The 24,886-nt window shown below is 46.1% G+C and overlaps 2 protein-coding genes across 9 annotated transcripts in view; one reads left to right on the top strand and one right to left on the bottom strand.

Moving 5' to 3' along the window:
* Window positions 1-7,839, bottom strand: part of man2a1 (mannosidase, alpha, class 2A, member 1) — a 340,299-nt gene extending 332,460 nt beyond the window's left edge. For all 3 annotated transcript variants that reach the window (XM_070884021.1, XM_070884015.1, XM_070884009.1), the window contains exon 1: window positions 6,306-7,839. In XM_070884021.1, coding sequence (XP_070740122.1) covers window positions 6,306-6,449 — 144 coding nt within the window. In that variant the 5' untranslated portion in view covers window positions 6,450-7,839. The remainder of the gene's footprint in view (window positions 1-6,305) is intronic.
* Window positions 6,620-24,886, top strand: part of pja2 (praja ring finger ubiquitin ligase 2) — a 281,791-nt gene continuing 263,524 nt past the window's right edge. For 5 of the 6 annotated variants that reach the window (XR_011593692.1, XR_011593691.1, XM_070884059.1 and 2 more), the window contains exon 1: window positions 6,620-6,869. Coding sequence is in view for 2 of the 6 variants with exons in the window: in XM_070884032.1 (XP_070740133.1) it covers window positions 6,830-6,869 (40 nt within the window). In the remaining 4 variants the exon portion in view is untranslated. The remainder of the gene's footprint in view (window positions 6,870-24,886) is intronic. The other variant, XM_070884073.1, reaches the window with a different exon arrangement.

The following is a 24,886-nucleotide window of genomic DNA, read 5'->3' on the forward strand; positions in this document are numbered from 1 at the left end:
ATTCAGAAACTAGGGTCCTGAACTTAAGGAAAGGTAACTTCAACAGTATGAGGCGTGAATTGGCTAGAATAGACTGGCAAATGATACTTAAAGGGTTGACAGTGAATAGGCAATGGCAAACATTTAAAGATCACATGGATGAACTTCAACAATTGTACATTCCTATCTGGAGTAGAAGTAAAACGGGGAAGGTGGCTCAACCGTGGCGAACAAGGAAAATTAAGGATAGTGTTAAATCCAAGGAAGAGGCATATAAATTGGCCAGAAAAAGCAGCAAGCCCAAGGACTGGGAGAAATTAAGAATTCAGCAGAGGACTAAGGATTTAATTAAGAGGGGGAAAATAGAGTACGAGAGGAAGCTTGCCGGGAACATAAAAATTGACTACAATAGCTTCTATTGATATGTGAAGAAAAAAAGATTAGTGAGGACAAACGTAGGTCCCTTGCAATCGGATTCAGGTGAATTTATAATGGGGAACAAAGAAATGGCAGACCAATTACACAAATACTTTGGTTCTGTCTTCACAAAGGAAGACACGAATAACCTTCCGGATGTACTAGGGGACCGAGGGTCTAGTGAGGAGGAGGAACTGAAGGATATCCTTATTAGGCGGGAAAGTGTGTTAGGGAAATTGATGGGATTGAAGGCCGATAAATCCCCGGGGCCTGATAGTCTGCATCCCAGAGTACTTAAGGAAGTGGCCCTAGAAATAATGGATGCACTGGTGATCATTTTCCAACAGTCTATCGACTCTGGATCAGTTCCTATGAACTGGAGGGTAGCTAATGTAATACCACTTTTTAAAAAAGGAGGGAGAGAGAAAATGGGTAATCGGTTAGCCTGACATCAGTAGTGGGGAAAATGCTGGAATCATCATTATGAAATAGCAGTGCATTTGGAAAGCAGTGACAGGATCGGTCCAAGGCAGCATGGATTTATGAAAGTGAAATCATGCTCGACAAATCTTCTGGAATGTTTTGAGGATGTAACTCGCAGAGTGAACAAGGGAGAACCAGTGGATGTGGTGTATTTGGACTTTCAAAAGGTTTTTGACAAGGTCCCACACAAGAGATTGGTGTGCAAAATCAAAGCACATAGTATTGGGGGTAATGTACTGACATGGATAGAGAACTGGTTGGCAGACAGGAAGCAAAGAGTCGCGATAAACGGGTCTTTTTCAGAATGGTAGGCAGTGACTAGTGGAGTGTCACAGGACTCAGTGCTGGGACCCCAGCTCTTTACAATATACATTCGTGATTTAGATGAAGGAATTGAGTGTAATATCTCCAAGTTTGCAGATGACACTAAGCTGGGTGGTGGTGTGAGCTGTGAGGGGGATGCTAAGAGGTTGCAGGGTGACTTGGACAGGTTAGGTGAGTGGACAAATGCATGGCAGATGCAGTATAATGTGGATAAATGTGAGGTTATCCACTTTGGGGGCAAAAACACGAAGGCAGAATATTATCTGAATGGCGGCAGATTAGGAAAAGGGGAGGTGCAATGAGACCTGGATGTCATGGTTCATCAGTCATTGAAAGTTAGCATGCAGGTACAGCAGGCGGTGAAGGCGGCAAATGGTATGTTGGCCTTCATAGCTCGGGGATTTGAGTATAGGAGCAGATAGGTCTTACTGCAGTTGTACAGGGCCTTGGTGAGACACTGCAGTTGTACAGGGCCTTGGTGAGACCTCACCTGGAATATTGGGCTCAAGTTTTGAGCCACGCCTAGAACGGCACAGTCCCGACCTGGACGCCCGTTTTTCGCGCCACAAAGTGCGCCTAAAAAAACCCTCCGTATTCTCCACCTCCCTGCAGGTCCTCTGGCCCTCGGCACAGCGCAGCAGGAGCTGTAGGGGGCGGAGCCAGGTCCCTGCGCCGAAAACAGTGCCGGGACCTCTGCACATGCGTGCTACAGTGGGCGCGCAAGTGCAGTCGCTCCAGGCGCCCTACACTGTGTGGGAGGGGCCCGAAGCACGCAGCCGCTAGCCCTGGCCGAATGGCCTCACTGGGGCTGCGTGAATAAGGCTCTTCCCACGGCCAGCTCCTGCTTCCTCCTGACCCGAATCGACTCTCGCTTCCCGCCTCCGGACCGGACTCAACACCCGCTCCCCACCCCCTGCCCCGCCCCTGGACCGGACCCGACATCCCCACAACCCCCCCCCCCCCGCCTCCGGACCGGACCCGACACCCGCCCCCCCCCCACTACCCCACACCCCCCCCCCCCGGACTAGATCCGATCTGACCTCCCTCTCCCTCCTTCCCTCCCTCCGACTCGAACCTCCCTCCCTCCCACCCCTGACCCGACGCCACCTACCTGTAAATCTGATACTGGGTACGGGCCCGGCCCATTCAGCCTCCCTCCCCCTTCCCCCCTCCAAATCTCCTTCCCCCCAATCTCCTTCCCCCCCCCCATCTCCCCTTTATCCCCCCCTCTCTCCCTCAACCCCCCTCCTCCCCCTCCCCTCGCTGTCAGAAACACAGACACTGACAGACAGAGAATGAGAGACACACAGACAGACAGAGAGATAGAGACACTGACAGAGACACACTGAGGAGGGCATCCCAGCACGCTGTTGGAGGGCTCCCGGGGTGCTGCAGTCGGTAAGTAGAAAATGTTTTATTTATTAATTTTTTTTGATTGATTTATTGGTTGATTTATTGATGTATTTATCATTTATTATTGATGATGGCTCTTTATTTGTAAAACTGAAGTGATTAATGTTTGTAAACTTCCCTTTAAACACCCCCCCCACCATTCCCTTCGCCTGATTTGTAACCTACGCCTGATTTTCTAAAGTGTAGACAAGGTTTTTTCGAGCGTACAAAAATCTTCACTTACTCCATTCTAAGTTAGTTTGGAGTAAGTTTTCACTCGCGAAACTTTGAAATCAGGCGTAAGTGGCCGGACACGCCCCCTTTTGAAAAAAAAATTCTGTTCCAAAGTGAAACTGTTCTAACTGACTAGAACCGGAGCAAACTACATGATGAGAATTCCGATTTCTAAGATACTCCGTTCTACACCAGTTGCTCCTAAAAATCAGGAGCAAATCATGTGGAAACTTGGGGCCATTGTGTTCAGTTTTGGTCTCCTAATCGGAGGAAGGACATTCTTACTATTGAGAGAGTGTAGCGAAGGTTCACCAGACTGATTCCGGGGATGGCAGGACTGAGATATGAGGAGAGACTGGATCAACTGGGCCTTTATACACTGGAGTTTAGAAGGATGAGAGGGGATCTCATAGAAACGTATAAGATTCTGACAGGACTGGACAGGTTAGATGCGGGAAGAATGTTCCCGATGATGGGGAAGTCCAGAACCAGGGGACACAGTCTCAGGATAAGGGGTAGGCCATTTAGGACTGAGATGAGAAGAAACTTCTTCAGAGTTGTTAACCTGTGGAATTCCCTGCCGCAGAGAGTTGCTGATGCCAGTTTATTGGATATATTCAAGAGGTAGTTAGATATGGCCCTTACGGCTAAAGGGATCAAGGAGTATGGAGAGAAAGCGGGAAAAGGGTACTGAGGGAATGATCAACCATGATCTTACTGAATGGTGGTGCAGGCTCAAAGGGCCGTATGTTAGGCATGCGAACTATGTGGCCTGCCCAGTGGAGCTGATCAACTGTGGTCAGTGCTTCAATGTTGGGGATGTTGGCCTGACCGAGGACGCTGATGTTGGTGCGTCTGTCCACCCAGGGGATTTGTAGGATCTTGTGGAGACATCGTCGGTGGTATCTCTCCAGCGACTTGAGGTGTCTGCTGTGCATGATCCATTGCAAGCGTAGATTCAACTCTCGCCCAGTGAATGTCCTTCAAACTCCTACGCCTGGTAAAAGCAGGTGTAAGGCCTGCTTTTACCAGCTTAAGAGTTTTAATAGATAGAAAAATTAAATGTTATTACTTATTTTTCTATTAAAAACCCTGTTTATAAAAGGTAAGTTTATTTTTAACACTATTAAAACATTTTTTTTTAATTTCAAAAAGATAAATTTTTCTCAAACATTTAATGCAATTTCTATTAATTTTTTTTTTTAAGTGAAGTGTTTTTTATGTTTGCGTTTTATTTGATTTTAGGGCCCAGAGCTTCCATTATCATCAATGAGAATATTATACTGTAATGCACGCATACGCTCCTGGGATGAGTGGGCCTCTGCCCTGGGCTGCGCATTGAGGCCTCGTAGAGCAAGTGTTTGCTCCTCTGGGACCACCAGGTACTTTCGTAAAAAAAATTTCAGTCGGAGGCATCCGCCCACGGGAATCCTCCGACCGCAATTTTTGGCCCAATGTCAAATCAGATACAGAAAGAAAAATAAAGAGAGGGAAAGATTGGATTAAGAGAGCAAAGAGACAGAAAGGGAAAGGTTTTTTTTTTTTAATTACAATTTTTAAATCTCCAACAATTATACCTGAAAGAATGAGACTCCACACTTGCAATAGTTAATTTTCATTTCCAGAGAGGTTGACTGGCAGTAATTAACAATTATCACATCGTTAAAAGGGTACTTAAGCTTGAAATGACAAGTCTACCTCGCAAATAGAGCAACTTCACGACATTCAATACCAATGTTTTCTTGAAGCTGCGCAGCACTCTGCAGTTCTCACATAGCTGACTCACAGCTTTTAAATAGGAAAAACCGCACACCTATTTTGAATGGGCCGCGCATCCAAAACAAATTAATAGGAATATTGTTCAAGACATGTCAACAGTTCAAAAAAAAGTATCCATAGGCTGTAAAGTGTTTTGGGACGTCCGGTGCCCTTGAAAAGGTGCTATATAAATGCAAGTCTTTCTTTCTTAAATGGTGAGACAGACAGCAAAATGCCGTTTGGATATTAACCAACCATTCATCTGCTCCTTGCTTGAAGTTGCTGTATCATTTACTCGTAAATAATGATGAGTGCCATTAACTTCACCGTTATTTTAACAAAATCTGGCCCAATAGCTGTCCTTTCTTTTTCAGATCCGAATGGTCCCCAAGTGTATCTAAATTTTTACATCAAAGATTGTCAATGCTGTTGGCCAAGCATCTGCAACCTTTATTTTTTCATCCTGCTCAGGTGCAACTCTGGGAATCTTCCAGGTGCACATACAGTTGAGGCAAGTCAGTAAGCTCCCCCAGTGGCTTAATGGATAAAGTCACTGCATGGTGTAGTACTGAACAATATAGACCAGAACGTTGCAGGTTTTATCCTCGTTTTTAAGTTAGCTCTTAACCCAGACAGTACTTGAGGCACTACAATTGGCCTCTGCACCCTTGAGATAGTGAGATAGGAAAGAAGAAAAATCAGCCACCGTTCACATTCCTGCTTTCTATCCTGTGAGCCCTCTGGAAAGTGCATGGATGAAAGGGGATTGGATGAGGACATAATCAGGTTTTATTGATCAAATTACAACAGTGATGTCACTCAGTGGGTAGCACACTCGCCTGAGTCAGAAGGTTGTGGGTTCGAGTCCCACTCCAGGAACTTGAGCACATAAATCTAGGCTGACACTCTCGTGGTGTGTCGAGGAGGAGACATGAAACCAAGGCCCCGTCTGCTCTCTCAGGTGGACGTAAAAGATCCCATGGCACTATTTCGAAGAGCAGGGGATTTATCCCCGGTGTCTTGGCCAATATTTATCCCTCAATCAACACAAAAGCAGATTACTGGTCATTATCACAATGCTGTTTGTGGGAGTTTGCTGTGCGCAAGTTGGCTGCCATGTTTCCCGTGTTACAATAGTGACCTCACTCCAAAAGTACTTCATTGGCTGTGAAGCGCTTTGAGATGTCCTGTGGTTGTGAAAAGCACTATATAAATGCAAGTCTTTCTTTCAAATTGCTTGTTGACACTCAATATTTTGAGGCATACATGAACCATGGCCATTTGGGAGGTGAATGCCCATGGAACTATCGTACAGCAAAGTCAAGATTTAAAACTATGTTTCCTTAATGTAGCTTTGCAAATGCCACAAACAGAAAACATTTTCCCATATGGATATACTATCCTTTGGATAATTTTGACTTTTATCCACCTGGAAACACAAAAGCGGGGAAAAATTTGTACCAGGGGAAAACTCACCTCCTCACTTCACTAAATATCTTTGGAGACACACACACAAAAAAAGAGGGAATTAGAATAGGGGCCCCATCAGCAGATAGTTACAGAAAGAGGCTTTAATTTATATGCGTGAGCAACGCCATGGGAGATCAATTGTTAGTCTGCTAAAATGGGAGCGCATGGTACAGCCAACTGCAGTCCTTGTTTGTTCACAACCATCCCATTCGGTAATAAACGTAGGCGAGTTATTTAACAGCACTTACCTTTGGAAATGTCCCCCCTTTCCTCACGTTCTTTGGGTGATCGAACTGAACATGGTCGAGCATTAAGTACAAGGAAAAGACCACCACACAGAATATGGCACTTCCAAATATAGTGAATTGCCTGCTCAGTTTCATTTTGTTCATGTATTTTTACGTACTTAAAGACAGAAAAACACCGACGAAATTTGCACAGTAGTCCTGTTTTAATATTTCCGAACGGAGGTGTAAAAAGTTCCTTTCAAAAGCGTGCGCGGAGCGAATTGCACTATTCGACTAACCAGCAAACACACAGGAAGCAAACGTTTTCCTGTCACATGCACCGAGTGGCAGAACCGGAGAGAAATCCCAATCGGTATTCAAACACGTCTTCCCATTAAAAAAAAAACACGAGATTAAAACTCCACTGCCAAAAACTTCTTCACCGTATCGTCGGCTCAACACACAAATCTTGGTCAAATGTAGTATCTTCGGAAGGAAAAAGGCAAGAATCAGGTAGTGGAGCTGAGCAGGTTACGTGGAGAGAGATGTTGGAAACAAGAGTTGCGGAAATAGCAGCTCGATCAGGTGAAGAACAACCTGTAATTCCAGTTCTTGGCACGGTGTACTCTCAGGATAATCACGGGTTATTATTGTTTCACATATCCCTTTTCACTTGGTCTTGCGCAGTTCGATCTCAAAATGTCCAGCATTCAAAATTGTTTACGCATTAAAAAAATAAACAAAGCCGTTTAGCAAGTTGCGGTTTTCAGTAAATTGAGAGGTTAAGTGACAAATGCTTACTATTTTGCCATCCGACAATCACATTGTTTTAATCTCGACCACCTTTGCTCTGTAAACATTTTTCTTTCCTGCGTCCTTTTGCCTCAATCTCTCAGGAGTTACTATTTCAGTACGTCTGGTCGTTTTGGTGAATGGACAGAGTTGGGGCGGTAACCACTTTCCTCGCAGCCCGATGTAACATTCGGTTCCCCAAATTAATTCAGCAAAATATAACGAATCTTAAATCTAACAATCTTCTTCCTTGTCAGACGAAGGTCATTTTTTTTCAAGCCTTAACAGAATCGTTCCACTTCCTCCTCGGAAAGGATGCAATAAGTTTTTTTTAATCGCATGTACAGTATATCGTTTTTTCCTAAATGAAAGTAGTTAATATATGTGTGTATGTGTCTTTTAAATATACTAAAGACTGTTAGTTCCCCTGTCGATAAATGTATCCTGTCATATCAGAGCAAAACATCAGTGTCTTCAGCCAATTCTGAGGTACGAAGACGTCAAACCCTGGGTTACTCTTCCCTCCACCCCACACCAAGTGCTGGTGTGGCACACCACCGAGCTGCTCCGGAGGCTCGTTTGCCTACGCTTTTAAAAAAATCGTAGGATAGTGTTACTGTCTTTATTCATACGTCTTGTTAATGTGCGTGTGTTGTAAATCTGCTCCGCGTCAAAGCTACGCTTCCCCCCGGCTTTATTTTTTTGAAATTGTGTCCGTTGCTGCTCGTGTCCGCTCGAGCCGCAACTAAAACCCCGCCTTGCGTCAGCGCATGCGCGTTTAGTGTTGCCGTTTCAGTGACGTGGCGCCAAGAGACGACTCGCGCATGCGCCAATCTTCTGCTTGTGATTTTTGTGCATCAGGAGGCGTTGTGTTTGTTATGGGACACCGCCAGCAGCATTGTAGATACAGCCGCCCTGTTCCATTATTTGAAGGGGGCTACTCCTCTATGACTGCCCTTCAGTCCCACGCACCTGATCTTTGGGTACCCGATTTAGATGGAGCGGGCAGCTCCGAGGGCCTCCTCATGGCCATTAACAGGTCCAGGCAGAGGGTGGTCGAGGGGGTCGTTTCGCTCGACTGCTTGCCTCTCTTCCGTGGCTACGTTCATGCCAGGGTGTCCCTGGAGATGGAGTACGCTTGCGGCCTTCTGCGAGAGGTGGACACCGGAGGGACTGGAGAGCATCATCACCCCCGACAACCAAATTTTAATTTGATCTGTTTCTGTTAAAGTTTTATTTGGAAATTTGTGGGTTCCAGTGCCCTTGCCAAAAGGGGGCACTTGATTTAAAGTTCTACTTAAAATAGTTGTAGACACAGCTGCAGGTTCATGTCCTTTGCTCTTGATGTTGGCAAAGTAAATATAGGGAGAGGGAGCGGAATTACTGTCAATGTAGCAGGTCAGGCAGCATCTGTGGAGAGAGAAACAGAGTTAACATTTCAGATCGATGACCTTTTGTCAGTTTTGAGTATTTCGAGCATTTTCTGTTAATTTAAGATTTCCAGCAATCGCAGTATTTTGCTTTTGCGTCACTGTCAATTGTGGTAAGAGAGAGAACAAAATCCGTATAGGTAGTATGCCGCAAAAAAACAATGTTAGAAACACTCCAGGTCAGGTAGTATTGGTGGAAAGAATACAGAAGTTAATGTTTCAGTTATGGATATAGGGTTTATCCTTGCTCTCCTTTTCTTCATCTACGTGCCCTTGGTGACTGCAGACATATGCTGATGACATGTAATTCAATCCATCCCATCCCATTAAGTTTCAGCTGTGGCTCAGTGGGTAGCACCCTCGCCTCTGAGTCAGAAGGTTTTAGGTTTAAGTCCCACTCCAGGCAGGGACTTGAGCACAAAAATCTAGGCCGACACTCCAGTGGAGTGCTGCACTGTCGGAGGTGCTGTCTTTCGGATGAGACGTTAAACCGAGGCTCCCCCAGGTGGACGTAAAAGATCCCGTGGTATTATTTCAAAGAAGAGCAGGGGAGTTACCCTGGTGTCCTGGCCAATATTTATCCCTCAATCAACATAACAAAAACAGCTTATTATCACATTGCTGTTTGTGGGAGTTTGCTGTGCATAAATTGGCTGCTGCGTTTCCCACATGACAACAGTGATCACACTTCAAAAAGTACTTCATTTATGTAAAGCGCTTTGAGACGTCTGGTGGTTATGAAAGGCGCCATATAAATGTAAGTATTTCCTTTTCCTTTCGTTACCCCTCTATTGTTGCTTGTCTGACATCCAGTTTTGATTAAGCCGCAATTTTCTATAACTAAACATCAAGGCTGAAACAATCGCCTTCACCCCCTCGACACACATTTCATACATTTGCCATCAATTCCACCCCCTTCCCGAGCACTGTCTCAGATGAACCAGACTGTTCGCAACCTTGCCATCCAATTCAACCATGAGCTAAGTTTACAACCCCACATTATCTTTGTCACAAAGAGCCTGCATCCATCATCATCATCATCATCATCATCATAGGCAGTCCCTCGGAATCGAGGAAGACTTGCTTCCAGTCTTAACATGAGTTCTTTGGTGGCTGTACAGTCCAATACCAGAACCACAGTCTCTGTCACAGGTGGGACAGATAGTCGTTGAGGGAAGGGGTGGGTGGAACTGGTTTGCCGCAAGCTCTTTCCGCTGCCTGCGCTTGATTTCTGCATGCTCTCGGCGACGAGACTCAAGGTGCTCAGCGCCCTCCTGGATGCACTTCCTCCACTTAGGGCAGTCTTTGGCCAGGGACTTCCGGGTATCAGTGGGAATGTTGCACTGTATCAGGGAGGCTTTGAGGGTGTCCTTGTAACGTTTCCTCTGCCCACCTTTGGCTCGTTTGCCATGAAGGAGTTCCGAGTAGAGCGCTTGCTTTGGGAGTCTCATGTCTGGCATGCCAGACATATGTGGCCTGCCCAGCGGAGCTGATCAAGTGTGGTCAGTGCTTCAATGCTGGGGATGTTGGCCTGGTCGAGGACGCTAACGTTGGTGCGTCTGTCTTCCGAGGGGATGTGTAGGATCTTGCAGAGACATTGTTGGTGGTATTTCTTCAGCAACTTGAGGTGTCTACTGTACATGGTCCATGTCTCTGAGCCATACAGGAGGGCAGGTATTACTACAGCCCTGTAGACCATGAGCTTGGTGGCAGTTTTGAGGGCCTGATCTTCAAACACTCTCTTTCTCAGGCAGCCGAAGGCTGCACTGGCGGTGTTGGATCTCATCGTCATTGCCTGCTCTTGTTGATAGGAGGCTCCCGAGATAAGGGAAGTGGTCCACATTGTCCAGGGCCTCGCTGTGGATCTTGATGACTGGGGGGCAGCGCTGTGTGGTGAGGACAGGCTGGTGGAGGACCTTTGTCTAGCGTAAGGCCCATGCTTTCGTACGCTTCAGTAAATACATCGACTATGTCCTGGAGTTCAGCCTCTGTATGTGCGCAGATGCAGGCATCGTCCGCGTACAGTAGCTCAACGACAGAGGTTGGGGTGGTCTTGGACCTGGCCTGGTGATGGCGAAGGTTGGACAGGTTCCCACTGGTTCTGTAGTTTAGATCCACTCCAGCGGGGAGCTTGTCGACTGTGAGGAAGATTGAGAAGAGGGTTGGGGCGATGACGCAGCCCTGTTTGAACACGGTCCGCACGTGGATTGGGTCTGTGATGGATCCATTGGTAAGGATCACAGCCTGCATGTCGTCGTGGAGCAGGTGGAGGATGGTGACGTAATTTTGGGGGCATCCGAAACGGAGGAGGATGCTCCATAGACCCCTGCGGTTGACAATGTCAAAGGCCTTTTGTAAGGTCGAAGAAGGCCATGTATAAGGGCTGGCGCTGCTCCCTGCATTTTCCTGCAGCTGTCGCGCTGCAAAAATCATGTCCGTTGTGCCCCGTAGGGGACGAAATACACACTGCGAGTCTGGGAGGAGCTCCTCGGCCACAGGGAGAAGACGGTTGAGGAGGACTCTAGCGACGACTTTCCCAGTGGCTGGTAGCAGGGTGATTCCTCTGTAGTTGCCGCAGTCAGACTTGTCCCCTTTTTTAAAGATGGTCACGATCACTGCGTCTCTGAGATCTTCCGGCATGCTCTCCTCCCTCCAGATGAGAGAGATGAGGTCATGTATTCACGCCAACAGTGCCTCTCCGCCATACTTCAGTGCCTCAGCAGGGATTCAATCCGCTCCCGAAGCCCTGATGTTCTTAAGCTGCCTTATGGCTTTTTCTACCTCGTGCAGTGTTGGGGTCTTACTGAGGTGGTGGCAGGTAGCATGCTGCGGGATGGAGTCGAGAACACGCGAGTCAAAGGCAGAGTCTCGATTGAGGAGATCTTCGAAGTGCTCATCCACCTCCATATTGTCACCTGCCTCCGCCCCAGGCTGAAACCGTCATCCATGCATTGGTCACTTCCAGACTCAATTATTCCATTATCCTACTGGTCAGTCTCCCATCCTCCATCCACTCTAAACTTTAGCTCATCCAAAACTTTGATGCCCGTAACTATCCCACACCATGTCCCACTCACCCATCACCATGTCCTTGCTGACCTTCTTTGGCTCCCAGTCCCCCCAGCTCCTCAAATTTAAAATTCTCATCCTTTTTTAAATTTTTTCATGTTTTCGTCCTTCCTCCTCCTTATCTCTGTAACTTCTTCCAGCTCTTCTACCTCTACCCCCTCCTGTCCCCAAATTCTCCATTCCTCTGACTCTGGCCTCTTGTGCCCCTCCCTTCACCCACCATTGACAATTGTATCTTCAGCTGCCTAGGCTCCACAGTCTCAAATTTCCTTCCTTAAACCCTCCACTTCCCTCTCCTTCAAGACTCCCCTTAAACATCTGTGCTCGCTGACCAACATTGGTTGAGCAACGCCTCAATTAAAAAAATTCTCACCCTTGTTTTCAATTCGCTTCTTGGCCTCGCCCCTCCCCATTTCTATAATCTCCTCGAGCCCTATAATCCTCCGAGTTAGCTCTGTTCCAATTCTGGCTTTTTGTGCATCCCCGCTTTTCACTGCTCCACCATTGGTGGCTGTGCATTCAGCTGCCGAGGACCTAAGCTCTGGAATACCCTCCCTAAGCCTCTTTGGCCAAGCTTTCGGCATCCTTCCTAATATGTCCTATGGCTTGGTGTTAATTTCATATGCCTCTATGAAGCAACATGTTTTTTTTTCTGCATTAAAAATGCTTTATCAATGCAAGTTGTTGCCCTCCACAGAGACTGCCTAACCAGCTGAGTGTTTCCAACATTTTCTGTTTTTGTTTCAGATTTCCAGCATCTTCAGTATTTGTCTTTAGGTAGTATGCTAGTTGAATGGGGGAAAGGGTCAAGGCAGTTTCAAAACAGAATCATCTGGCAAAGGAGAAAATATGTATTATATACTTTAATTTCAGTGCAGCTCTACTAAAATGGCAATTTTTACAAAAAATGAGTATTATATGCAATGAAATAAAATGCCATGTTAATTTAATAAATTGTACAGCTACCTACGAGCTTATGATCCTACCTGCCCAATTTTCCTCTATGCACTGCATTCCAACGATCCATTATGCTCCATAAAGTGTGACTGAAGAATCGTGACATAGGAAATGAGGCTAATGTGCACAGGTATGTAATCAATATCCTGTGGCATTGCACACTGAGCTCTTCAGGTGAGGCAAAGTTAGAAGGTGGGGGATAATTAGACTAGCACTTGCAGTTATAATTAAGTTCCTATTTTGAAATCCTACATTCTATCCTTTATTTTTATATATTATATTCAATATCCCGTGGAGTTGCACCCGCTAAATCTGAGAATATGGTCTATGCTGTCTTATGTTGCTTTTCTTCTCTTGTTTTTCATCTTCTATCTCTCTCCTCTCCAACTTCTCTTTCCCTAATTCTTTCTACTTTTCTTTTTCATCCTATTTTTGTTTCTATGTCTTGTTTCAGGTCATATAACTGGGAAAGAAGCCACCAATGGCTGTTCACTGCATTTGGGTGGAAATAAGTGGGGTTTAATTCCTACCCCCTCCTCCATCACTTATGTGTTCCCCCAAACCTCTCACTCCGAATGCATCTCCTAACTGCGTCACCTTCCCACTACCCACTTACTGCCACATCCTTATTCACATCACTACTCCTTTGAACTACCTGTTTGAATCCATTCATCCTTCCCTCCCCCTCACTCCACTGTTAGTCATCTCATTGTTAACTCTTCATCTACTTTTGCACGCTTCCCCATAAGAGCGGTGACAAAATGCTCTGACACTTCCCCCTCTCTTCCTCCCCATCCCTCATCCTGATCACCTCCCCACCTCTCCCAATTGTGCCCCACCCCCCATCTCTCAAAAATTGCCCCTTTGGAGTTGACTCAGGGCTGCTGCCAGCAATGTCTCAGGGCTGCGGCCAGTAATGCAGCAGTCCAAAATTGATGTCTGGTGAGCTGCCTGGGATGCGCAGTAAGCATCCGCAGCTCACTAGTCCAATTTAAATGAGGTCGCCTTGGGTCTATCGATGCAGGAATCCTCCTCTGCGATTAGTTCATGTTAGAGGGCTGGTTGGCGCGATGTAACTTCCATCCCTCTGTGTGTGCATGAACCAGCCAAGGTTGTTGATCAAGAAGAGTGTTTCACTGTAGATGTAAATTGTATTGTATATTGTGAAGTGCTTTAGCAAGTGTTCAAGATCCATGATCTGTAACTTCTGCTTAGCATTTCACGGGACCATTGAGTCTTGATTGACGGCACTGCTTTCAAAAGGATTAAAGTATATAAAATGGAATTTTCCAGTAGATTTTACTCCTGATGAAAGCATCTGAGCTCCATGAGTATTGACTTCAATGTAAAAAAAATCGTGTAAAATGGGCTGCCTCACTGATTTTTTTAATTGAAGGAAGTTCTGGTTTAATCACAACTTGCTGGTGGACACATAGTCGCACAGCATGAAGTGAGCTGGAAGAAACATGTATCTGATTCAATTGATCAAATTCAATTTTCACGAAAATAAAGTAATAAGTAGGGGTATTGAATACTGTGTAACCAGTACCACCTCCACACCACTTAATATTTTCTGAAAGGACCCTCTTTCTCCCAGCCCCGACACACCTCCAACCAAAACAACATAACGATCTCAACTGGACACAGCATTTCTGCCATGTTTTATTTGTATTTGTTTTTATTGTGCAATCAAGAAGTGACCCATTTAGAAAAGTATGTAGATTAATTTCCTCTCTTGCTCTCACTCCACGCAAACATGATGATGATAAAAATCTAGCACATTAAGTGAAGTCTTTGATAAGGAGGAAGTTGAAAGAAACTTTGTATTGTAAATATGTATTGTGTTCCAGAAAGAACCATACTTTACATTCCAGCAAGACAGACTTGAATTATTTTATTGTTGATACCATCTCTTCAGTCAGGTTTCCATGCATAATTCCTCCCTTTCTGCTGTAAGTTCTATATTCAGCTATTATTGCTTTGTTCAAACTCCTATTTCAGAATATACACAACATGCTTATGTTGCAAATTGGTCGCTGTTATGTCTCAAATAAAACAATGTGACTGAGTACTGTAGACTTGAGAAAGTGTGACCTTAGTCTCTTTAGTCTGACTCCAGAGTTCTGGCACAGCATGGGAGTGCTCCCAAGGGATGCTGGGATCCCTTGGGACTCCGACAGATGCGCCCTCTAGTGGCGATAGAATGCTGGTTACAAGGTGTTGCATACATAACAGTAGCTTTCTTGCATCTTGACTTTTTTTTTCATTTCATTCAACAAGTTGTCTGCAATGAGAAATAAGTAAGCAGTGTTTTCTCTAATATTTTTAACCAATACACAAAATCTGTTTTTAAAAACAGTTTTTCTATTTTCTAATTGAATTTTTTTAATTGATAGTGATTCAACAGGATAGATACAGAGGGGCCAAGTTTCGGCCTGAGTTGCTCCTGTTTTTTTGGAGCAACTGGTTTAGAATGGAGTATCTTAGAAATTTGAATTCTCGACATTTAGTTTGCTCCAGTTCTAGTCAGTTAGAACAGTTTCACTTTGGAACAGAATTTTTTTTTAAAAGGGGGTGTGTCCGGCCACTTACGCCTGTTTTCAAAGTTTAGGCAGTGAAAACTTACTCCAAACTAACTTAGAATGGAGTAAGTGAAGATTTTTGTACGTTCGAAAAAACCTTGTCTACACTTTAGAAAATCAGGCGTGGGTTACAAATTAGGCGTAGGGAATGGGTGGGGGGGGGGTTTAAAGGGAAGTTTACAAACATTAAACACTTCAGTTTTACAAATAAAGAGCCATCATCAATAATAAATGATAAATACATCAATAAATCAATCAAAAAAAATGAATAAAAAATATATATATTTTTTTAAATCAATAAATAAAACATTTTCTACTTACCGACTGCAGCACCGGGAGTCCTCCAACAGCGTGCTGGGATGGCCCCCCCAGTGTGTCTCTGTCAGTGTCTCTATCTCTCTGTCTGTCTGTGTGTGTGTCTCTCACTCTCTGTCAGTGTCTGTGTTTCTGACAGCGAGGGGAAGGGGAGAAAGAGAAGGGGGGTGGGAGGGGAGGGGGAGAGGGGGGTGGGGGGGGAAGGGTGAGTGGGGGAAGGAGGAGGGGAGGGGGGGAAGGAGGAGGGGTGGGGTGGAGGAGGAGGGGGTGGGGGGAGGAGGAGGAGGGGGGTGGGGGGGAGGAGGAGGAGGGGGTGGGGAGGAGGGGCGAGGAGAAGGGGGGGAGAAGGGAGAGAGGATGGAGGGAGGGAAGGAGAGGTGAGGGAGGGAAGGGAGGAGAGAGGAGGGAGGGAGGGAGGAGCGAGTAGGGAGGGAAGGAGAGAGGAGGGAGGGAGGGAAGGAGAGAGGAGGGAGGGAGGGAAGGCGAGAGGAGGGAGGGGCGGGAAGGGAGAGAAGGAGGCTGAACGGCCGGGCCCAAGACTTCGGGCTGGATTTATAGGTAGGTGGCGTCGGGTCTTGTGGAGGTCCGGGGGGGGGGAAGAGTCGCGGAGGTCCGGGGGGGGCCGGAGGTCGGGTCGGGGGGGGTGGGGGCGGAGGTCGGGTCGGCGGGGGGAAGCAGAGGTCGAGTCGCCGGGGGGGGGAGAGCAGGGGTCAGGTCGGGTGGGAGGAGCCTTATGCACGCAGCCCCAGTGAGGCTATTCAGCCAGGGCTAGGGGCTGTGTGCTTCGGGCCCCTCCCACACAGTTTTGGGCGCCTGGAGCTACTGCACATGCGCGTCCACTGTAGCGTGCATGTGCAGAGGTCCCGGCACTTTTCAGCGCAGGGACCTGCCTCCATCCCCAACAGCTCGTGCTGCGCCGCGCCCAGCTCCAGAGGACCTGCAGGGAGCCGGAGAATAGGTAAGTTTTAAGCGCACTTTGTGGCGCGAAAAACGGGCGTCCAGGTAACTTGGGCCCAGAGAAACTATTTCCTCTGGTGAGGAAATTCCAAACAAGATGGCATAATCTTAAAATTAAACTAGGCCATTTAGGAGCTAAATTACACAAAGGGTAGTGGAAATCTGGAACTATGATTAGTTGGATTGGAGTATAATTAATTTACATAAAATAATTGCATGCATTTTATAAATGACAGTATGTCACTTTACCTTCAGGGAAACATAACAGATAATTGGACACATTAAAGACATGTCCATATCATGTATTATAAGTGCATCAACAATACAATTCAGTAAATACATGTAATTACTATGTAATGCATGTCGTAAGTTTAAACTGTCACTTCAGTATCAAGAATTTTATGAACATTTAAATTAAATTTGTGTTTATCGTATGAGTGGTATAAATGCTTGGTTCATTTTCCATGGACAAGTATAGTTATTGAATACAATCTGATCTAAATTACATTTATTTAAGTTTTTTCATTGTTAATTTAATCTAAACCAGTTACTTAGAAAACTTCATAATATATGCATTAAAATAGTAAATGTAAAGGGAGAAAATAATAGTGCTTATTGTAAATTAACCTTCCAATATTGCTATAATCCATCTAATTTCCCCACCTAAGTATCAAGGAGTAGTTAATTGTCATAAAATTAAAAAAGAAATGTGTAAATTTGATATTACACTACTACATACTGAAGCAATTATGATGGCACAAAAAGTGTATGGTTTGCTTTGAAGTGGGAAACAAATTGTAGAATGGTTACAGCACAGAAGGAGGCCATTTGGCCCGTTGAGCCCATGCCAGCTCTCCGCAAGAGCACTTCAGCTAGTCTCACTCTCCCGCCCTTTTACCATAGCCCTGCAAATGGTTTTCCTCTAAGCGCTTATCCAATTCCCTTTTGAAAGCCGCGATTGATTCTGCCTTCACCACACTCTCAGGCAGTGCATTTCAGATCCTAACCACTTGCTGTGTGAAAAAGTGTTTCCTCATGTTACCTTTGGTTCTGCTGCCAATCACCTTAAAACTGTGCCCACTGGTTCTCGACCCTTCCGCCAATGAGAACAGTTTCTCTCGATCTACTCTGTCTAGACCTTCGTGATTTTGAACACCTCTATCAAATCTCCTCTCAATATTCTCTGCTCGAAGGAGAACAACCCCAGCTTCTCCAGTTTTTCCACATGACTGAAGTCCCTCATTCCTGGAGCCATTCTTGTAAATCTTTTCTGCACCCTCTCTAAGGCCTTCGCATCCTTAATAAGAACATAAGAATTAGGAACAGGAGTAGGCCATCTAGCCCCTCGAGCCTGCTCCGCCATTCAACAAGATCATGGCTGATCTGGCCGTGGACTCAGCTCCACTTACCCGCCCTCTCCCCGTAACCCTTAATTCCCTTATTGGTTAAAAATCTATCTATCTGTGATTTGAATACATTCAATGAGCTAGCCTCAACTGCTTCCTTGGGCAGAGAATTCCACAGATTCACAACCCTTTGGGAGAAGAAATTCCTTCTCAACTCGGTTTTAAATTGGCTCCCCCGTATTTTGAGGCTGTGCCCCCTAGTTCTAGTCTCCCCGACCAGTGGAAACAACCTCTCTGCCTCTATCTTGTCTATCCCTTTCATTATTTTAAATATTTCTATAAGATCACCCCTCATCCTTCTGAACTCCAAAGACCCAGTCTACTCAATCTATCATCATAAGGTAACCCCCTCATCTCCGGAATCAGCCTAGGGAATCGTCTCTGTACCCCCTCCAAAGCTAGTATATCCTTCCTTAAGTAAGGTGACCAAAACTGCACGCAGTACTCCAGGTGCGGTCTCACCAATACCCTATACAGTTGCAGCAGGACCTCCCTGCTTTTGTACTCCATCCCTCTCGCAATGAAGGCCAACATTCCATTCGCCTTCCTGATTACCTGCTGCACCTGCAAACTAACTTTTTGGGATTCATGCACAAGGACCCCCAGGTCCCTCTGCACCGCAGCATGTTGTAATTTCTCCCCATTCAAATAATATTCCCTTTTACTGTTTTTTTTTCCAAGGTGGATGACCTCACATTTTCTGACATTGTATTTCATCTGCCAAACCTTACCCCATTCGCTTAACCTATCTAAATCTCTTTGCAGCCTCTCTGTGTCCGCTATACAACCCGCTTTCCCACTAATCTTTGTGTCATCTGCAAATTTTGTTACATTACACTCTGTCCCCTTTTCCAGGTCATCTATGTATATTGTAAACAGTTGTGGTCCCAGCACCGATCCCTGTGGCACACCACTAACCACCGATTTCCAACCCGAAAAGGACCCATTTATCCCGACTCTCTGCTTTCTGTTAGCCAGCCTAATACATGCTAATACATTTCCTCTGACTCCACGTACCTCTATCTTCTGCAGTAACCTTTTGTGTGGCACCTTATCGAATGCCTTTTGGAAATATAAATACACCACATCCATTGGTACACCTCTATCCACCATGCTCGTTATATCCTCAAAGAATTCCAGTAAATTAGTTAAACATGATTTCCCTTTCATGAATACATGTTGCGTCTGCTTGATTGCACTATTCCTATCTCAATGTCCCGCTATTTCTTCCTTAATGATAGTTTCAAGCATTTTCCCCACTACAGATGTTAAACTAACTGGCCTATTGTCTGCCCCCTTTTTTAAACAGAGGCGTTACATTAGCTGCTTTCCAATCCGCTGGTACCTCCCCAGAGTCCAGAGAATTTTGGTAGATTATAACGAATGCATCTGCTATAACTTCCGCCATCTCTTTTAATACCCTGGGATGCATTTCATCAGGACCAGGGGACTTGTCTACCTTGAGTCCCATTAGCCTGTCCAGCACTACCCCCCTAGTGATAGTGATTATCTCAAGATCCTCCCTTCCCACATTCCCGTGACCAGCAATTTTTGGCATGGTTTTTGTGTCTTCCACTGTGAAGACCGAAGCAAAATAATTGTTTAAGGTCTCAGCCATTTCCACATTTCCCATTATTAAATCCCCCTTTTCATCTTCTAAGGGAGCAACATTTACTTTCGTCACTCTTTTCCGTTTTATATATCGGTAAAAGCTTTTACTATCTGTTTTAATGTTTTGCGCAAGTTTACTTTCGTAATCTATCTTTTCTAAGTGTGGTGCCCAGAATTGGACACAATACGTCAGTTGATGCCGAACCAGTGTTTTATAAAGGTTCATCATAACTTCTTTGCTTTTATGCTCCATGCCTCTATTTATGAAGCCCAGGATCCCCTGTTTGCTTTTTAAACTGCTTTCTCAACCTACCCTGCCACCTTTAATGATTTGTGCACATATACCCACAGGTCAATTGTTCATGCACCCCCTATAGAATTGTACCCTTCAGTTTATATTGCCTCTCCCATCAAATTGTATCTTTTCTGTGTCAAATATACAATTTACACATGGACGTTAAAGACCCCGTGGCAGTATTTCAAAGCAGAGCAGGGGAGCTAGCCCAGGTGTCCTGGCTAATATTTATTCATCAATTAGCATTGCCTAAAAAACAGATTATCTGGTCATTATCACATTGTTGTTTGTGGTACCTTGCTGTGCGCAAATTGGCTGTTGCGTTTCCAACATTACAATAGTGACTACACTTCAACAGTAGTTCATTGGCTGTAAAAAGCTTTGGGACGTTCTGAGGTTGTGAAAGGCGCTATATAAATACAGGTTGCACCTTCCTTATCCAGAACCCTCGGAATCTGGCCTGTTCCAGATAAGGGATTTTTTTGAATGAGGGGTTGGTCATGTTAAATTGGATGGTACAGGTGCTGAGCGAAGGGATAGCGGGGCTGACTGGCTTGGAGCTGGGAGTGCGGCAGGGAGATCATGGGAGGGGGTGGGGGGGGGTGGTGTGGATCGTGGGGTCAGGCTAGCGATTGAGGGAGTCGGCAGCGAAGAAGAACTTCAATTTGTTCATGTCGAAGTTTTGCGCATGCGCCACCTGGTGGCCGGGAATGGTTCCAGACGAGGGGTGGTTCCGGATAATGGTGCACCGGATAAGGGAGGTTCAACCTGTACAACTTTTTATTTCTTTAAGAACTTGCAGAACTTTGCGACCTGGACTTTCCTCATTTTAAAAACTGCCTGAAATTACAATACATCTGCCAAAATTTGTCACCTTTACTTTCCTCCTTGAAACCCACCAGTCAACTAAGCCACCCATTTTGAAGTCGCCGTGCCACATGTAAGTAGCAGCAGGTGGGTGTGATCTTCGAATGTCTGCCATTTCTCTGCCCTACATTACAACAATGACTACACTTCAAAAGTAATTCATCGGCAGTGGAGCACTTTTAACGACTTTCCACCTCTACACTGTCCTCAGGAAACAATGGCACTACACAAATGGAGTTCAGCGGAGTATGATATCCCAGAGGTGATACGGTTAGGAGGCCATAGTTGTTGAACTCTCTTTTCATTTACGGTGCTCTCAGACAGGAGTTTGTTTTTACTTTATTAACTGTAATACCACCAAAAGTTTTGTTAGTGAAAGCAAAAAAAAAATCAACTTTTGGGAATACTTCTATTTCTTTGTTTCAAACAGTTGGCTAACAAGGAAAAGGAAGAGGCAAGAAGACGAAGAAAACGAGCCTGTCACATTTTGAGATTTTTGATATTTTTTTGCATTGCAAAAGGAATCTTTGGGATTGAATTATGTTTTGAAAATGAATGCACACAATTTGCTTTTAAAAAGCTACAGGCGTTAAATATGGATATTAAAACTAGATTGGCCAATGTGTGGCATGCCATAGCTCACTCTCTATTTCAAGCTGTTACAACTTGAATCAATTGTTTCATCTCAGGGCACATTTGCCAGAATTCCTCATATTCATTTTGAGAACATCAGATGTTTTCCTTAAATCTGTTGTGTATCTGTAAAGCATGCACTCCCATGTTCCACCACCAGGGAGTGCATCCCCTGAAGTCCCAAGGGATCCCAGCATCCCTTGGGAGCACTGTATATAAGCCAGCCCCTAAGGCTTGTTCCTCACTCTGGAGTGTCTTAATAAAGACTGAGGTCACTGTTACTTTAACCTCCCTGTGTGCAGTCTCATCTGTGTTAGGAACAAAATAACTGGTGACGAGTATACGAATCCAACGCAAAGATGCAGCAAACTGTGGGCATCCTGGAGAAGTTCTCGGAGGGTGAGGACTGGGAAGCCTATGTCGAATGGCTGGAGCAGTACTTTGTAGCCAACGAGCTGGACGGAGAAAGAATCGCTGCAAAAAGGAGAGCGGTCCTCCTCACGGTCTGCGGGACACCGACCTACAGCCTCATGAAGAATCTTCTGGCTCCAGTGAAACCTACAGATAAGTCATATGAGGAGCTGTGTACACTGGTTCGGGAGCATCTTAACCTGAGGGAGAGCGTGCTGATGGCGAGGTATCGGTTCTACACGTGCCAGCGATCTGAAGGTCAGCAAGTGGCGAGCTACGTTGCCGAGCTAAGGCGACTTGCAGGACAATGTGAGTTTGATGGCTACCTGGAGCAGATGCTCAGAGACTTTTTTGTACAGGGCATTGGCCACAAGGCCATCCTACGAAAACTTTTGACTGTAGAAACACCGACCCTCAGTAAGGCCATTGCAATAGCACAGGCGTTTATGTCCACCAGTGATAACACCAAACAAATCTCTCAGCACACAAGTGCTCGCAATGTTCCTAAATTAACTGGAACTGTGTTTGCGAGCAGAAATGTACAGGGCAGAAACCACGAGCCTGCAACTGTCAGCAAGCCTCAGGTTACCCAGATGACTCAGAGTCCGCAACAAAGGATGAATGCAAGGCAATTTACACCTTGTTGGCGATGTAGAGGCTTCCATTCAGCCTATTCATGCCGCTTCAAAGGGTATGTTTGCAAAAGCTGTGGAACAACGGGGCACCTCCAAAGAGCTTGCAGACGAGCTGTAAGCTCTGCAAAACCTGCTAACCACCACGTGGCAGAGGAAGATCGGTCCATGGTGGATCAAAGCAATTTCGAGCCTCAGAGAGAGAAGACAGATGCTGACGTACATGGGATGCACACATTTTCGACGAAATGTCCACCTACAATGCTAAATGTAAAATTGAATGGCTTACCCATAGCCATGGAACTGGACACTGGCGCTAGCCAATCCATCATGAGTAAAAAGATGTTTGAGAGATTGTGGTGCAACAAGGCACTCAGACCAGCCCTGAGCCACATCCACACGAAACTGAGAACGTACACCCAAAGAGCTTATCACTGTCCTGGGCAGCGCCATGGTCAAGGTCATCGATGAGGGCACGGTGCACAAACTGCCACTCTGGATTGTCCCGGGCGATAGCCCCACAATGCTTGGAAGGAGCTGGCTGGGCAAAATCCGCTGGAACTGGAATGACATCCGAGCACTATCACATGTCGATGAAGCCTCATGTACCCAGGTTCTTAACAAATTTCCTTCCCTTTTTGAGCCAGGCATTGGAAACTTTTCCAGGGCTAAGGTGCGGATCCACTTGGTCCCAGAGGCACGGCCCATTCACCATAAGGCGCGAGCGGTACCTCACATGATGAGGGAGAGAGTGGAAATCGAGCTGGACAGGCTGCAACGCGAGGGCATCATCTCCCCAGTGGAATTCAGCGAGTGGGCCATCCCGATTGTTCCAGTACTCAAAAGTGATGGCACGGTCAGGATTTGCGGCGATTATAAAGTAACTATTAATCGTTTCTCGCTACAGGACCAATACCCGCTACCGAAGGCAGACAACCTATTTGCGACGCTGGCAGGAGGCAAGACAGTCACCAAGCTCAAACTGACTTCGCCCTACATGACGCAGAAGCTGGAAGAGTCTTCAAAGGGCCTCACCTGCATCAACACGCACAAGGGACTGTTCATCTACAACAGATGCCCGTTTGGGAGATCGCTGCAGCCAACGGAATTCCAGAGAAACATGAAGAGCCTGCGCCTCCAGGAGCTTGTCTAAGGCCAAGAGGGCCTACAGCATGATTGAGAAAGAGGCATTAGCATGTGTGTTAGGGGTAAAGAAAATACATCAGTACCTGTTTGGCCTCAAATTTGAGCTAGAAACCGATCACAAGCCCCTCACATCTCTGTTTGCTGAAAATAAGGGGATAAATACTAATGCCTCAGCCCGCAAACAAAGGTGGGCACTCATGCTATCAGCATATAACTATTCCATCCGCCACAGGCCAGGCACCGAGAACTGTGCGGATGCTCTCAGTCGGCTACTATTGCCCACCACGGGGGTGGAAATGGCGCAGTCTGCAAACTTGTTGATGGTGGCGCAGCCCGCAGACTTGTTGATGGTCATGGAAGCGTTTGAAAATGATAAATCGCCTGCCACGGCCCGCCAGATTAGGACTTGGGCCAGCCAAGATCCTCTGCTGTCCCTAGTAAAAAACTGTGTACTGCATGGGAGCTGGGCCAGCATCCCCGTTGAAATGCAAGAGCTAATCAAGCCGTTCCAGCGGCGAAAGGACGAGCTGTCCATTCAGGCAGACTGCCTCTTGTGGGATAACCGCGTAGTGCTCCCCAAAAAGGGCAGAGAGACGTTCATCTTGGATCTCCACAGCACACACCCGGGTATAGTAATGATGAAAGCGATAGCTAGATCCCACGTGTGGTGGCCTGGTATCGACTCTGACTTGGAGTCCTGTGTACGGCAATGCCGCGTGTGTGCTCAGTTGAGCAACGCGCCCAGAGAGGCACCACTAAGTTTGTGGTCCTGGCCCTCCAGACCATGGTCAAGGATCCATGTCGACTATGCGGGCCCGTTTATCATTAAAATGTTGCTGGTGGTGGTGGATGCTTTTTCAAAATGGATTGAATGTGAAATAATGTCGGGAAGCACCGCCACCACCACAATGGAAAGCCTGAGGGCCATGTTTGCCACCCACGGCCTGCCTGACATACTGGTCAGTGACAACGGGCCATGTTTCACCAGTGCCGAATTTAAAGAATTCATGACCCGCAATGGGATCAAACATGTCACCTCGGCCCCGTTTAAACCAGCCTCCAATGGGCAGGCAGAGCGGGCAGTACAAACAATCAAACAGAGCCTTAAACGAGTCACAGAAGGCTCACTCCAAACCCGCCTGTCCCGAGTACTGCTCAGCTACCGCACGAGACCCCACTCGTTCACAGGGGTGCCCCCCGGCTGAGCTACTCATGAAAAGGACACTTAAAACCAGACTCTCGCTGGTTCACCCCAACCTGCATGATCAGGTAGAGAGCAGGCGGCAGCAACAAAATGTAAACGATGGTCGTGCCACTGTGTCACGGGAAATTGATCTGAATGACCCTGTGCATGTGGTAAACTATGGACATGGTCCCAAGTGGATCACAGGCACGGCGTTAGCTAAAGTAGGGTTTTTGTCGTCAAACTCGACAATGGACAAATTTGCAGAAAGCACCTGGACCAAACAAGGCTGCGGTTCACAGACTGCCCTAAATAA

This window comes from Pristiophorus japonicus, chromosome 1 (assembly GCF_044704955.1).
Source record: "Pristiophorus japonicus isolate sPriJap1 chromosome 1, sPriJap1.hap1, whole genome shotgun sequence".
In the NCBI taxonomy this organism is placed as follows: Eukaryota; Metazoa; Chordata; class Chondrichthyes; family Pristiophoridae; genus Pristiophorus; species Pristiophorus japonicus.